This window comes from Piliocolobus tephrosceles, chromosome 10, assembly GCF_002776525.5.
Source record: "Piliocolobus tephrosceles isolate RC106 chromosome 10, ASM277652v3, whole genome shotgun sequence".
Classification (NCBI taxonomy): domain Eukaryota; kingdom Metazoa; phylum Chordata; class Mammalia; order Primates; family Cercopithecidae; genus Piliocolobus; species Piliocolobus tephrosceles.
Genome location: NC_045443.1, coordinates 7,336,557 through 7,351,008, shown reverse-complemented (window position 1 = coordinate 7,351,008; position 14,452 = coordinate 7,336,557). Strand labels below are relative to the sequence as shown.

Here is a 14,452-nt window from a genome sequence, read left to right as displayed (position 1 = left end):
TGAACTATCGTGTGTAGTCTTTTAGTGCCTGGGCACATGGCAAGCTTGTGGTGAGTCACTGTGCCCGTCTTATCGTCGGCCGTCATCTCGGTGCTTTTCATAATCACCTTGTTATGATCGCCCTCCATTTTAAAGAAGGAGACTGGGGAGCTTCGCCCACGGTCACCCGCCCACGTGTGAGGCGGAGCCCCGACCCACGTCCGTCTGACGGAAGGCGGAGCTTTCACGCGAAGGCACACGGTTACCCGTCCTGCCCTCCGGCCACCCATTCACTGGGCAAGCACAGCGTTCAGAGGCGACACACAGTGATCCCAGGGCTTTATTTACAAGAGGAGAAGGGTTGGCCCTGCCTGGGGCCTGGCTGGGCTATATACAGGGTCAGGGAGAGGTGGGGGGATGCAGCCATTTAAATTACAATAGAATGGGGCGCTCCTAGGTTCAGGTTATGAGTCTGTCCACCGTGGAGGGCTTCCGCAGGGTCAGGGCTGAGGCTGCCAAGAGAAGGGAGTGAGGGAGTGAGAGGGTGGCTGGGACCTGGAGGGGGAACAAGAAGGTCCGGGGCAGCTGGGAAGCACAGAGTGAGGCTACGGCCACCCCATCCACCCAGGGAAGGCAGTGGAGCCAAGGACACGGGGCGGGGCTGGGAGGACACCCAGGCAGAAGAGCTGTACCATGGCCACCTGAGGACAGCGCCGCTCACTTCCTCTTGAGGGAACCCTTGCTCTTCTCCTTGTCTGCTGACCGCTGCTTCTTCACTTTCTCCTCCCTCTTGTTCTTACTGTGCAGGTTCTCATACACATCCTCCTTGTGTCTGCAGCGGGATGCAGGGGGGCAAGTACAGGTAGTGGGTGCAGGTCAGGAGACAGGGCGGGGGACTCGGCACTGGCAGCCCCCTCTGGCCACCCCATCTCACAGGCGACCCAGCCACTGTCCCCGCCCTAGACTCCAAGCTTCTAGAGGACGGAAGCTACATCTCATACAGGAGTACGCGGCTGGTACCTAGCAGAGGCCCACACGTGGTGGGCACTCGGGAAATGCTTATGAATAGAAGGGGTGAGACCCAAGCCCGAACTTGAAGCCAGGCCCCCCCAGCTGCGACACTTGTCCTCTCCAGAAAGTGAGGATCAGGTTGGGCAGGACAAAGGGGTGGATGCCTGGCGGTGGCAGTCAGGGCCACTCACTTGGACGAGGTGCGGGAGGCCTTGGCATGGGCGTTCTTCATGGCTGGGGGGTAGGTGATGTTCCCATACTCCGACTCCTGGCCCTTCTGCGACTATGGGCAGAGGGACGGTGGGAAGGTGGTGATCCCAGCAGGGCCAGGTGGCACCCGTCCCGCACTGCAGCCCCCCCAGGCCCTGCTCTGCACGCACCTGTAGGACCTCCAGCTTCTTCTTGGTGGTTTCAATGAACTGGGCGATGGCCACGTAGATGAACTTGTACTGCGCCTCTGTCTGCACCATGCCCGAGCGCTGCGCCCGCACCATCTGGATGGTCTTCTGGATGTCAATGTCACAGTCCAGGCCTGGGTGGGGGGCAGTCAAACCTCAGGTCCAGGCATAGGCAGACACCGAGGGGCTGCCCAGCCCCGCCCCCAAGCCCGCAGGTGCCCTCACCCTTGGTGGAGATGTTCTCCATGAGCATGTCGATGACAATGATGGTGCCCGTGCGGCCAATGCCGGCGCTGGGGAAAGACGGGGGACCGTCAGAGGCCAGTCAAGCCCTTCCGGGAAGGGGGGTACCCAGTGCTCAGCTCCAGCCCCAGGCACCACAGGAGCAGCCTGAGCCTCCAGTGATGGGAGGGAATGTGCCCAGGGTCACCGGGCAAGTGACGCCGGAGGTTTGCCCAGCTCTGCATGGGCACGCTCCACTTCTGGCTCTGTGGTGCTGACGCCGGCTCCCCGGCTGCCACCGTCCTTCCCTCCTCCACTCCTCGCACTGACTCCTCACTCCTGGTGAGTGGCTGCCCCCACCCCGGAAGACCTGGGACCCCCAAATCCCACCACTATCCTGTCGGCTCCCAGGTACCCTGAGCCCTCCCCGCCTCTCCCTGCAGGAGTTCTGGAGCGTCTCTCAGCGCAATTCACTTCCCTTTTTTCTTCAAACCCTGACATCAGGAAAAGGACAGCCCTGAGGCAGCAGGGTGCAGGCGCACGGGGCAGGACACTCGGAGGAGCAGTGCAGTAGGAAGTTTCTCTCCTTTCCCACCCCTGGGCAAACAGACGCCAGGGAGACCCCAGGCCCACCCTCGGCTGGGTCCATCAGGCTGATGCCCTGAGTCGCACTGTCTAATTTCAAACCCAGATTGTCAAAAATAACCCCCCACACCCACTTCCTTCCTGTAATGTCTAAATAAAGGCCACGGGGCTTCCAAGAAGTGTGTGATGTGTGTGTGGCGGGTGAGCAGGAGGGTAGCTCTCGGGGATGGGCCTGTCTCTGAGAGAGCAGAGGACAGAGCCGGGTCCCCAAGACAGCCCGTCGGGGGCACCTCTAGATTCAGCCGACTTGTCCCAGGACAAACAGCTGCTGTGAAGAGGAGGAAGCCAGAGGCTGTCGCAGGCCTGGGGTCCACGGTGGGAGTGGGAAGGGACCAGAGCAAGGCAGGTTCCCATTTCCCCCATTCTCTGCCTGACGTGAATTACTAAGCCAGTAACAGTGCCCCGTGTTTGAGGGCTGACGGAATTCCAGCCGCCACAACAGGGTCTCATTGAGTTCTCACTACAACCCTGAAGTCCTGATTTTACAGAGGAGGAAGCTGAGGGTTAGAAAAGTTAAGTAATTTGTCCAAGATCACACAGCTGGTAAGCAGAGGGGCCCTGCGCCCGCTGCCTCTCATCTGCCCAGGCCAGGCCGGCTCAGTGGGCTCATCTGTGGGACCCCTGCTCCTCCTTGTGGCCCCCACCTCTGCACCTTACCAGGGTCTCCTGATCACAAACATGAAGGTAGATAGAGGAGCTATGTGCACCCCCAAAAAGGCATCGCCCATCCCCACACAGCCCTGGGGGCCAGGATGGGGCACTGCCTGGGGAAGCTGGGAGAGAGGGCGGAGTCAGGAAGAAGCCAAAGCCCTGGGGCTACGATGGAAAAAGAGGAGGAATGGGGAGCACATGCCCCATGGATGTTCCTGGGAGGCAAGAAGAAACCAACGGAGTGAGACCTGGAGAGAAAGCGGAGCAGCCAGGACCCAGGCCTACTGTGGGTGCCTGCCCGGCCTTGCCCTGCCTAGCTTGGGCCTGGCCAGCAACTGGGTCCCAGGTTCCTCCTCTGTATTTGGCAGGGTTGGGCGAGATGGCACATCTGGGGAGGGCTCTGAGGAAGACACCCGCAGGCAGAGGGCCAAAGTGGGGCTGGTTCCAGCCACTTTCCACCCAGAGGTCCGGAGCCATGAGGGGACCCAGAAGAAGCCGGGAGTGAGCGGAAGGCACTATTCGCGTGAGCTAACGTGTATGTTGCTTATAATGCTCATGGCACTTAGCAGTATTTACTTCTCGGCGGTCACTACTACCATCAGGATTATCATCCTCACCTGCAGTGTACGATGATGGGCCCTGCATGAGGCAGACTTTCCTGCCGCTGGTTGATCTGGTCCAGGAAGCTGAGGACACCCCCAGGCTCACTGGGGACCCCATGGTCGGGCCAGCTCAGGTACTGGTAATGCCAGATCTCCCGAATCAGGTCCCCCTGAGCCGAGGACACAGGGTCAGTGCCCCCTGCTCCCTCGGAACACCCCACCTGTCTCGCCCTACCCAACCAGAGAGGAGAACAAGTCCAGGGAGGGACTCCCGGCGCAGGGCAGGGAGTGGGGGCCACTCACATTGTCCAGTGGGGAGACCTGTAAGGTGCGGAGTTTGTATTCGGTCGTGTCATGCTCCCCGCAGTTGGTCACAGAGTAGGGCCCATAAACGCGCTGAGTGCCCACCTCGGGCCAGTATGGGACACATTTGTTCTGGAAAGGGAGGGTCGGGTGGGCATGAGGCACAGAGCAGGGTGCTGTGGCCCATCCCAGGTCCCGCTCTAGGTTCTGAGTGCCTGGCACCGGCCCAAACGTTTGTTGGATGGACGGATGAGCTGGCAGAGAGGCAGGAGACCTGGGCTCTCGTCTCAGATCAGCCACCCCCAGGTGGTGCGACCTGGCCAGCCGCTTTACCGGTACATCTATTTGTCATTCAACAAACGTTGCCGGGGCAGGCGTTGTCCCCGAAGCCGTGCAAACCAGGCTGCAGTCACAGACACAACTAACACCCAGTCTGTGCCCCTGTGCCCGGAGGAGCTCACAGAGACAAGTGACCGGGGGAGACACCGCGCTGGGGAGCGTGGCTGAGAACGAGGAAACTCGCCCTCTAGGTCCTGGAGAAAACAAGACCTGAATTCACAGAGAAGGCAGCGCTTCAGCTGTGTCTTCAAAAACGAGGCATCGGCCAGGCAGAGACAGTGTGGAGAGAGAGTCATTTCCTAGCAGAAAATGAGCTTGTGCAGGCCGGGCGCGGTGGCTCACGCCTGTAATCCCAGCACTTTGGGAGGCTGAGGCGGGTGGATCACGAGGTCATGAGATCGAGACCATCCTGGTGAACACGGTGAAACCCCGTCTCTACTGAAAATACAAAAAAATCAGCCGGGCATGGTGGCGGGCGTCTGTAGTCCCAGCTACTCGGGAGGCTGAGGCAGGAGAATGGTGGGAACCCGGGAGGCGGCAGAGCTTGCAGTGAGCGGAGATCGCGCCACTGCACTCCAGCCTGGGTGACAGAGCAAGACTCCGTCTCAAAAAAAAAGAAAGAAAGAGAGAAAGAAAATGAGCTTGTGCAAAGAAAGGCTGGGAACCTGAAAGAGCCACGGCTGCTGGAAGCGGTGAGCCTTCAAGAGAAGCGTGGGAGTCAGAGGGAAACCACTAGGCCTTGAATGTCAGGCCTTTGAGCGTGACTTTATCCCAAAGGTGACCAGGAGCCATGGAAGAGATTTCAGAGAGGAAGGAACTTGACCCAGTTTGTCACGGATGGCATCACTTCAATGGCAGCACAGAGGGTGCTGTGTAGGGGGAGCCTGCAGATCAAGGGGCAGACCCCAGAGACATCTATGGGGCAGGGAGGACAGGAGGGGCCTGGATGCAGACAGGTGGGGAAGGTGTAGGAGGAAGGAGCCTGAAACCTCCGTCTGGAGCTCAGAAGAGCCCAGGGATGCATGCAGGGATCTGGGGGTTGCATTGTGTAGTCGAGACTTTGTCACTAGCCCTCAGTTTCCCAACAAGGGCTGGACCCTCACCCCCAAGATCCCTTTCTGCCCTGGCATCTGACGGTTCTTTGACTTAATGGTATGACCACAAGGACGGGGCACAGATGTGGGGATGGGGCGGGGTGCCCTACCCGGCCTTTCTCCACCTCTCGGGTGGTCATGACGATGACGCGGGTGTTCTCCTGCCACGCCATCTGCCAGAAGTCATTGACCGTGGCCTCTAGACAGCCCTGGCTGGCGATGTAGGTCTTAGTGTTCTCATCAGGGCCTAGCAGCTGGTTCTGGACACAAGCGTGGAGAGACGCACCCCAAAACAGTGAGCCCCTCAGCCCAGCACAGGCCTGAACCACTGCTCCCCTCACCCATGCAAGAAGCCAGCTTCGGCTTTGCCCAGGTGTCTCTGGATCTAGGGTCCCCCACCACACAGGGAATTCCCAGGGCCCAGCCTCTCCTCCCACATGACCCACACCACTGACCTTGATGTAGTTGGCATTGATGTAGTCGGACCCAGGGATGTTACTGTCACGTCCCTGCAGGATCACTCGGCTGTGGTCAACTGGGAGTGGGTGGAGAGGAGGCGAGATGGCCTGGGTCAGCCAGGGACTCACCACACCTGCGTCAGACCCTCCTGAGCTAACAGGCCGTTCTGGTCTCAGAAGCCATGAGGCTTGCGGGGGACTGTGGGCAGCAGGGGTGGGGGATCATCTGTATGGTGGGAGTGAGGCGATTCACAAGAAGGAGGTTGGGAGCAAGGGGCCGCCTGCCTGCTGGTGGTGGGGAGGCACTTCTGGGAGGAGTAGAGGCCTTTTGGAGAAGGGGTGTGGGGAGATGGCCCCTCCTGGAGTGGAGGGTAGAGACCTGTGAGATAGGGGCGGCGGCTGGGGCAGGGGCGGTCTCCTGGGTGAATGGGGCAGGGGCGGTGGCTGGGGCAGGGGCGGTCTCCTGGGTGAAGGGGGCAGGCTGGGTGCTCACAGGGCAGAATGTTCTTGTAGCGGTTCTTGCCCTTGTTCTCTGGCCGCTGCCCTTCCAGACGCTGGTGCAAGTTCTTCACCTCCTGCTTCTGCAAACTCTGAGATGCGGGTGAGGAAATGAGCATCACCTCCCAGAGACAGCATCCATCGGGGGAGCTCACGTGGGGCGGGTCAGGAGAGAGGTGGGCAAGGGGAGGAAGGTGTCCGCCTGGGGCCCCACACTGCCGCCACCGCCTCAGCTGCCCCAGCCCTGCCGGTCCCCCACCATGCACCTCAAACTCCTCCCAGAAGCCAGCCTTGGCTGTATCCTCGGACTCCTTCTTCTTGTTCAGTTCCAAGACTCGGTTCTCAATGTCAGCCGCATTCACCCTCGTGGCGTAGTACGGCTGGGGTAGAGGAGAGCGAGAAGTCAGCAACTCAGAGGTCTCAGAAGCTCACACTGGGGGGACAGCTCAGGGGAAGGGAGGAAGCAGCTGGGCCCACGCCTGACCTGCCGCAGGTAGACAAAGGCACCTGAGGCCTCCTCAATCCCCGTCTTCTTGAAGTGCTCCACCAGGTCCGTGAGGCTGTCGAAGGTCTCTGAACCACCCACTGTGTAGCGTCCACCCTGGGGGGAGCCAAATAAGGCCACTCACAGGGCTCGAGTCTCCCTCCCTGGGCCCCAGCCTTGAATTCAAGCCCAGGCAGACCCTCCCTGCCGCCCACACTGCGGTCACAGACAGGAGCCTCAGCAGAGGCTCCCCCGCCACCCGGCTGCCTTACCTCACACATGACCTTGATGTGGGTGACCCTGAGCGGGGAGCCTGGGCCAGCCTTGGGCTGGTCACTGAGCACAGATAGCACAAAATCTCCGGGCTGGCTGAGGCTCTCACGTACAAGAAACGTCCAGGGCTCGCCCTTGGCCTGCAGCAGCGTCTCTGCCTGCCCTCCAGACATGTGGCCATGGTACCACCTACAGAAGGCAGCGTCAGGGAAGGTGAGACCCAGGCCACAGGGGAAGGCGCTGAGCAGAGATACTCACAGAGAGGGGCAGGAAATCGAGCACCTACTGTGTGCCAGGCACTGCGCTAGATGCTTCCAAATCCACCATCATATTGATGCCTCTCACAAACATGCTGAGGGCTGGGTATGATATCACCCCCATTTTACAGATGAGGAAACTGATGCTGAGCTGTTCCTCACTGGCCTAGGGCCCCTGATGGACTCCAAGGCAAGCCTCCAGAGCTCTGTTGCCCAGGCTGGAGTGCAGTGGCACGGTCATGGCTCTCTGCAGCCTTGACCTCCCAGGCTCAAGCTATCCTAGCCTCCAGAATTCTGACCAGGCTTTGAACCCAGAGACCACCTCTAAAAGGCAGAAAGCCTGGCAATATTCAAAATATTTGGAAGAGAGAAACTAAGGAAGAGTGTCCATAAAGGATCAGGCTGTGCCCCGGCAGAGATCAGAGGCAAAGAGAAACACAGACCGAGGCCACACCACAGGGAGTGGCGGGAGATGGACAGAGAGACCCAAGTCCCAAGGGAGGCCGATGGGGTGCGCTCCCCCAGGGAGGCGGGGAGGACAGCCCCACTGGAGAAAGAGTGGTGTAGGGGGCTCTGCGGTGCCCTGGATGATGTCACTGAAGGGGAGCCCAGGGTTCAAAAGGGTTCAAAGGCATTCAAAGGGGCTGTCGGGGCAGAAAGCAGAACTAAGCCCTTTCCCCAAAGCACACCCCTTTCCCAGGAGGAAACTGTAGCCCCACAATGCCCTGCCCCACAGGAAACCACGTGATGGAAAAAACACAAAACTCCTTCTGGGGAGAGAGTGAGAAGTGGGGTTGTGAGGTTTCCTCAGCCCAGGGACGAGGGGAGGGCGGGCAAATTTTCCAACCGCAGGGATGGGGGGAAGGAGGGGAGGACCAGTCCGTCCCAACCCATCTCACCCCTGCCCAGAGGTGACTCCAGCCGAGAGACCCCCCAGAGCCTCCATACCCCATTAGGCCACTTCAGCCCACCACTTGGGGACAGGCTAGGACCCCAGGCAGCAGGGAGGGGGCTGAGCCCCTTCCCTTGGGCCCCAGGATGAGGAAGTCTCCATGCAAATGTCAGGCTGACCACAGGAAGCACAGAGCCACCGAGGGACAGATGCAAATTCCCGCAGAGAAGGAGGCGCCACAGACAAGGCAGGGGACACAGCAGAACCTGGGAGAAAGAGTCTCTCACGCACTCCCAGGTTCAGGGGTGACACTGGCTCCTGGGATGGGTCACCCAAAAGGGCCTTCAGTGTGGCTTCCCTGTTAACCTCCTGCCCCAGCACTGCCCTCCCTTCCTTCTCTCTCTTCTCTTTGGACCCAGGCCTCAGCCTCCTCTGCAGGGGCCTCCTGGGGCCCTGCTCCTCTCTTCCAACTCTAGGCACTGCTCAGCCCGTCCTCCTCCTACTAGCTTGAGGCAAGGAGAAACAGAGGACATGAGCTTTAGAGGGTCTCACCGGCAAAAGCCCCCTGAGTGTTGTGGTGGGGAGAGGAAGGGCAGGGGGCAGATGGAGCCAGCCACGTGAGGCCCACAGAGGAGCAAGGCCTTGAAGGAGGCAGATCAAGGAAAGGAGGCCTCCCAGGTGGGCCACAGGGCGGTACCGTGACCGAATCCAGCTCTAAGTTTCAATCAGTGACTTGACCAAAAATATGGATGCAGTTTGGAGGCCCGAATCTCAGAAAGGCTGCAAGCTGGCAGAAGCGTTTCCCAATCATTTCAACAACCGATCCGCGAATGCAGGGCAAGGGCAAGTCAGCTTGGCCCAGGGGTCCGTGTGAAAACCCCTAGTGTTATTCCGCTGCCCTTTAAGAGGATCTGGCATTGAGAGGCGGCTCCTGAAAGGAGCCATGGTGTCCTGAGGAGTGTTCAGAGCCCCCCAGCCCCCCAGCCCTGCCTTTGGAAGACCACAGGAGTCGGCGAGGAGGGCACAGGAAGGAAATGCCTGGAGTATCGAGCCCCTTTCCACAGGTGAACACTTCCCACCCTGCTTTCAGTGATCTCTGCACTTGACCCCACAGGACAGACCCATCCCCACTGGGCGGCTGGGACAAGGTATCAAGTGTCCTGGCAACCGTTCATCCCCATCCTCATCCCCAGTGTCAGCTCCTCACTGTCCTAACATGCGCTGGGGTGAGGGAGGGGCAGACGGAGGAAGGCAGGGTTGCTTCCAGAGGAAGAAGAGCTTTCTAACAACAGAGCTGGCCAGCACGATATGCTGGCCACCAGCAGTGGCCTCCCTGTCTCTAGTGGGACCTGGGCTGCAGCGGCCAGGGCCCCTGGTGTAGGGCAAGGCAGCTTTCTCTGGCTTCCTCGGGGTTAGGTGGAAAGGGTGGTAGGTTAGGCTCTGGGACACCATGCCACAGGACAGCATGGAGGAGGGACACTGAGAGCCCCAGCCGGTGCGGGAAGGGGAGGGGATGGAGGGCAGGCAGTGCCGGGTACCAGGCTCCCTGTCTCCCTGGCCGCTCAGGGCGGGAGCCGACTCACCCCTGCTTGCGAGTGGCGGGGGTACAGAGGCCTCACCTCTCACTGGTGGGATCGGAGCAGTTCAGCGGGTACTTGAGGTGGATGATGGTGCCGTCGCGGTCCTGCAGGACGCCCTGCTGCTGAGTGTAGTACTCCACCAGCTCTGTCAGCGTCGCGAACTTCTCCCCTCCATACAGGTCATAGAAGTCCCCTGAGTTCTGGATCCGAATATGGGTCACCTGATCCCCCACCCTGCAGGGCACCAGGCAGTGAGGCCAGTCGGTGCAGGAGTAAGGCAGGAGGGCAGGGATCGGCTGAGGTCCTGGGTGGGGGCACACATGGGCATGGGTGGGCACAGACAGGGATGGGGAGGGCAGGGGTGGGGGGCGAGGGCACAGACAGGGCGTGGGGATCGGGGAGTCGGCACTGCCATGGGGAACCAGGGATGAGTGGTTCAGGGCCTGGACGGCACCAGATAGTGGCCAAAATGCCGGGGGTGGGGGGGCCCACCTACCTGACAGAGAGCGAGAAGTCACCCTGGTTCTTGCGACTGGGCCGAGCCAGGAAGCTGCCGTGGACACCTCGGCCCTTGAGCAGGGTCTCTGCATCCAGCCCGCTGAGGTCTCGGTGAAACCACCTGGGCAGCCCAGGCAGGGCAGTGAGGAGGGGTCCCGTGGGCACCAGGCACCCTTGCCTCCTGTCTACCGTGGGTGGCAGGCCCTTACCTCACCATCCTGGGGTCTTCCGGAGAGGAAGGGGGCGCAGGGAATGAGGAGGTGCAGCTAGTCTGGGCAGGCGGAGAACTCAGGGACTAAGCCTCAAATGCAGCTCCCAGTGCCAGGCCGCTTCACCACCCCCGGTGGTCCCAGTTCTGGGGCTGCCACTCCACTGGCCTGGGGCAGCCGGCAGGGCGGGGACAGGAAGAGGCGCGGCCGACCCCTTGGGGGAACTCACTTGCACTTCTCGTTTTAGAGCAGAGCAAGGGAAGAGAAGCAGAGCACGGTGGCACTGGGGGTGGGGACGGGGCCCACTTCCCACACGTCTGCAATCAAAGGCTCAGGAGCATGGCATTGCACATATGTGACAACACATGCAGTAAGGACACACGTGTGCATTGCACACTCCAGGCCCAGATCATACTTCATGCATGTGAACCGAGACGGTCACACGGCATCTCTTCCTTCTCCACCAGCTGCTTTTACACAGCCCTCCCTGGCCCACGCTAATGACAATGATGGCGGTGACAGCTGTCATCGAGTGAGTCCTGCTGGATGCCGGGTGCTGTGCTATAATGGCATTCACATGCCTCGTCTGATTGATTTCTCACCACAGCCCTAAGAAACAGGGGCTATCTTTATCATCTCACAGACAAGGAACCTGAGGCTCAGGAAGGGTAAGGCATTGCCTGAGTCCCTCAGTGAGTCAGCTGCAGTGCCAGGATTCAAACCCAGACAGGCCGGTTCCAAAGCCAATGCTTTGAACTCCTATACACCAGCCCTCAGGGCTTCCAAGAACAGAGATTAAGAGCCTCCTTGTGCAAAGGGGCTGCCATGGGAGCGGGAGACTGATAGTTAAGACCTTGCCAATGCTTGCAAGAGAGAAGGGTGCACTTCTCTAACCAACATATGCGGTTTGTCCATGCCACTGTGGCAGAGGATGGCCAGCATGACCCTGAGCAGCCCTGTCAAACTTGGGTCCTTTCTGATTCTGGTCCCTAGGCCTCTGCCCTGCCCCAGGACTCCCACCAGGGGGCCTATCTCCCGGGGGCTGGGGACCAAGGTCCTCGCCATGGCTGATTTTCTCAGGGCTGGTTGATATCACGGGCCCTAAACACTAAGGTATATGATGCTCCCTGCCTATAATTCCAAATACAAATGCCAACACCGCCAAACCAAAACGAGGAAAAGCAGCTCAACAGGGGATACATAAGAAATACATATTGGTGGCTTCCCCTAGGGAGGGAAACTGGGTGGCTGGAGGACAGGGCTGGGGGGACACTTGGTTCTCTACATACCTTTTTGAATGTTATATGATGGGCATGCATTCCCTTTATAAAAATAAATATGCTAACTGGGAACAATTTCTGGGAAACTTTTAGGGTGCAGGGAAGGCTCTTTGTGTCTCCCTGGATGCTTTTTGTGTGGGTGTGTATAAACGTGAAGTCGGCCGGGCACAGTGGCTCACGCCTGTAATCCCAATGCTTTGGGAGGCCGAGGCTGGCGGATCATGAGGTCAGGAGATCGAGACCATCCTGGCCAACATGGTGAAACCCCCTCTCTACTAAAAATACAAAAAAATTAGCTGGACGTGGTGGTGGGCGCCTGTAATCCCAGCTACTCGGGAGGCTGAGGCAGGAGAATCACTTGAACCCAGGAAATGGAGGTTGCAGTGAGCTGAGATCACAGCACTGCACTCCAGCCTGGTGACAGAGTAAGACTCTATCTCAAAAAAAAAAAAAAAGTGAAGTCAGGTTGTTGTGTACTTTATGAACATTATGCATGGTTTGCTTCAGTTAAAATAAGAAAAAAATAAAGTTTTAAGCCCAATAAGTCTAATTTTCCCATGATAACTACTTTATCATTTTTAGAAACATCAAACATCAATGTTTTCCCCCAAAAAAGGCTTTTCCACTTTTCCTTCTTCCTTTATGTTCTATTTGTTTCTGGTTTTCTTCTCTCACTGGTGCCCTGGGGAATCTGCCTGGTGGGTTTATTGCATGGTCCAGCTTTGACTACCCCTTCAGCTTGGACACCACCCTGGAGCCCCAGAACTCCACGGAACCCCCATGCCCAACGCCAAGGAGCAAGAACACAGCAAAGCTGGCTGCAGTGCAGGACACCCGCTGGTGCTCTCGCTCATCTCAGTGTTTAGAGTCCAGTGCAACGCCTGGCACTGAGCAAGTGTCTAACAAACAAACTTGTCAGTCCATAGACACATACCTGGCCACAAGTACAGCTTCCTGATCCTACACACACAGCCTGCTTGTCACACACAGGCAAGGATGCACACACAGCCACGGCACACGCACCTCATCATCCATGTCCACCTACACACGTACCTGGTGCGGTGCACATCCCCACACACGGAATGTAATTCTGACCACACACAAAGTTTCAGGTCCATGCTCAGCACCAAACGCCCACTGCACCCTGGCCCCAATACACTGTCCTTCCAGGGCTGAAACCCATTTGGTGGAAAGGAACTAACTAGGTACCCAGAAGAAACTAACTAGGCACCTCTTCCTGAACCATGGAAGAAGCAGGAATTTCTCTGAAGGGTGTCAAGCCAAGATGCAGAACTCAGACAAGAGGTACAGTTTCTGCTATCGTTTGGCAGGAAAATGAAAAACTACCTCCCTTACCTTGGTGTGGTGTGGGATTTGCAGATCACTTTCACATACATGATCTCATGTATGTGAAGCCCTGTGATGTAGGAATAATTTTCCCTGTTTTCTTATGGGAGGAAACAAGCTCAGGGAGACTAAGAATTACAAAAGTAAGTGCCTGATAATTCAGAAGAAAAAAATATTTCCTTGGAAGCAGGCAGATAAAAGTAGAAATCAAAAGTGGCTCACGCCTGTAATCCCAGCACTTCGTGGGGGTGAGGCTAGTGGATTGCTTGACCCTGAGTTTGAGACCAGCCTGGGAAACCTGGAGAAATCCTGTCTCTACAAAAAATACAGGTGTGGTGGCACACCCCTGTAGCCCCAGGTACTTGAGAGACTGAGATGGGAGGATCGCTTGAGCCTGGGGTGGTCGAGGCTGCAGTGAGCCACGGTTATGCCGCTGTAATCCAGCCTGGGTGACAGGCTGGACGCAGTGACTCACACCTGTAATCCCAGCACTTTGGGAGGCCAAGGTGGGAGGATCACTTGAGGTCAGGAGTTTGACACCAGCTGGGCAACACAGTGAAACCCCGTCTCTACTAAAAGTACAAAAATTAGCCAGGCGCGGTGGCAGGCGCCTTTAATCCTAGCTACTTGGGAGGCTGAGGCAGGAGAACCGCTGGAACCTGGGAGGCGGAGCTTGCAGTGCGCCCTATTGTGCGGCTGCACTCCAGCCTGGGTGACAGAGCAAGACTCCATCTCAAAATAAATAAATATATAAACAAATAATAAAGTAGCCATACACAATACATAAGTGAATGAATGCATTTTTATATAATTTTCACATGTGTGAGTATTATTTGTCTTTGGATTTTATTCAAAATAAACTTTAAAATGTAAAAACCATTCTGAGCTCATGGACCACACAAAAACAAGCAGTATGTCAGATTTGGCCCGTGTGTTGTAGTTTGCTGACCCCTAAGTTATACCATCATCTTTTGGCATCTACCTGCTGCTAACAGTCCTTTGAAAAGTCTTTTGAAAAATCCTATCGTTTTTATTTCTTAACACCCAAATCCATGATGACATTGTTTACGAAAGATCATAACTATAAAACATTCAGACACAAATACAAATGTCTACATGTGTATATATAAAGCATAAGGAAATGAATGTCCATAGGCCCACAACCCAGTTTAAGAAACACAGTACTAAACAGTGACACTCTTGCCTACCACCCCTGGTCATATCCTCCTCCCTCCCCATCAAGACACCACTACCCTGAATTCCATATTAAGTCTTAATACATAGTTTTATTATGCATGTATACAGGTTTGTGTCTGAACTTTATTTAAATGGTGTGTTATATGTATTCTTCTGGGGCTTGCATCCTATCACCGAACAGTGTATGTTGTGCGATTGCATCTATGTTTGCTGTAGCTGTATTAAAAAAAAAAAA

The 14,452-nt window shown here is 57.1% G+C and overlaps 1 protein-coding gene across 4 annotated transcripts; it reads right to left on the bottom strand.

Moving 5' to 3' along the window:
• Nucleotides 1-300: 300 nt before the first annotated feature.
• Nucleotides 301-11,171, bottom strand: PTPN6 (protein tyrosine phosphatase non-receptor type 6). Of its 4 annotated transcripts, none has more exons than XM_023232497.1 (16): nt 10,394-11,171; nt 10,183-10,305; nt 9,726-9,990; nt 6,957-7,146; nt 6,685-6,801; nt 6,467-6,580; nt 6,196-6,292; nt 5,700-5,779; nt 5,355-5,504; nt 3,812-3,943; nt 3,524-3,678; nt 1,614-1,681; nt 1,371-1,522; nt 1,182-1,273; nt 672-811; nt 301-491 (listed from the first exon to the last, which is right to left on the bottom strand). In XM_023232497.1, the coding sequence occupies exons 2-15, from the start codon at nt 10,274-10,276 to the stop codon at nt 697-699; spliced, it is 1,821 nt and encodes a 606-aa protein (XP_023088265.1). In that variant the 5' UTR covers nt 10,277-10,305; nt 10,394-11,171; the 3' UTR covers nt 301-491; nt 672-696. The 4 variants fall into 4 exon arrangements, with proteins under 4 accessions (XP_023088265.1, XP_023088267.1, XP_023088264.1 ...); XM_023232499.3 differs by having other exon boundaries at nt 9,726-9,920; XM_023232496.1 differs by having other exon boundaries at nt 9,726-10,305.
• Nucleotides 11,172-14,452: the final 3,281 nt, after the last annotated feature.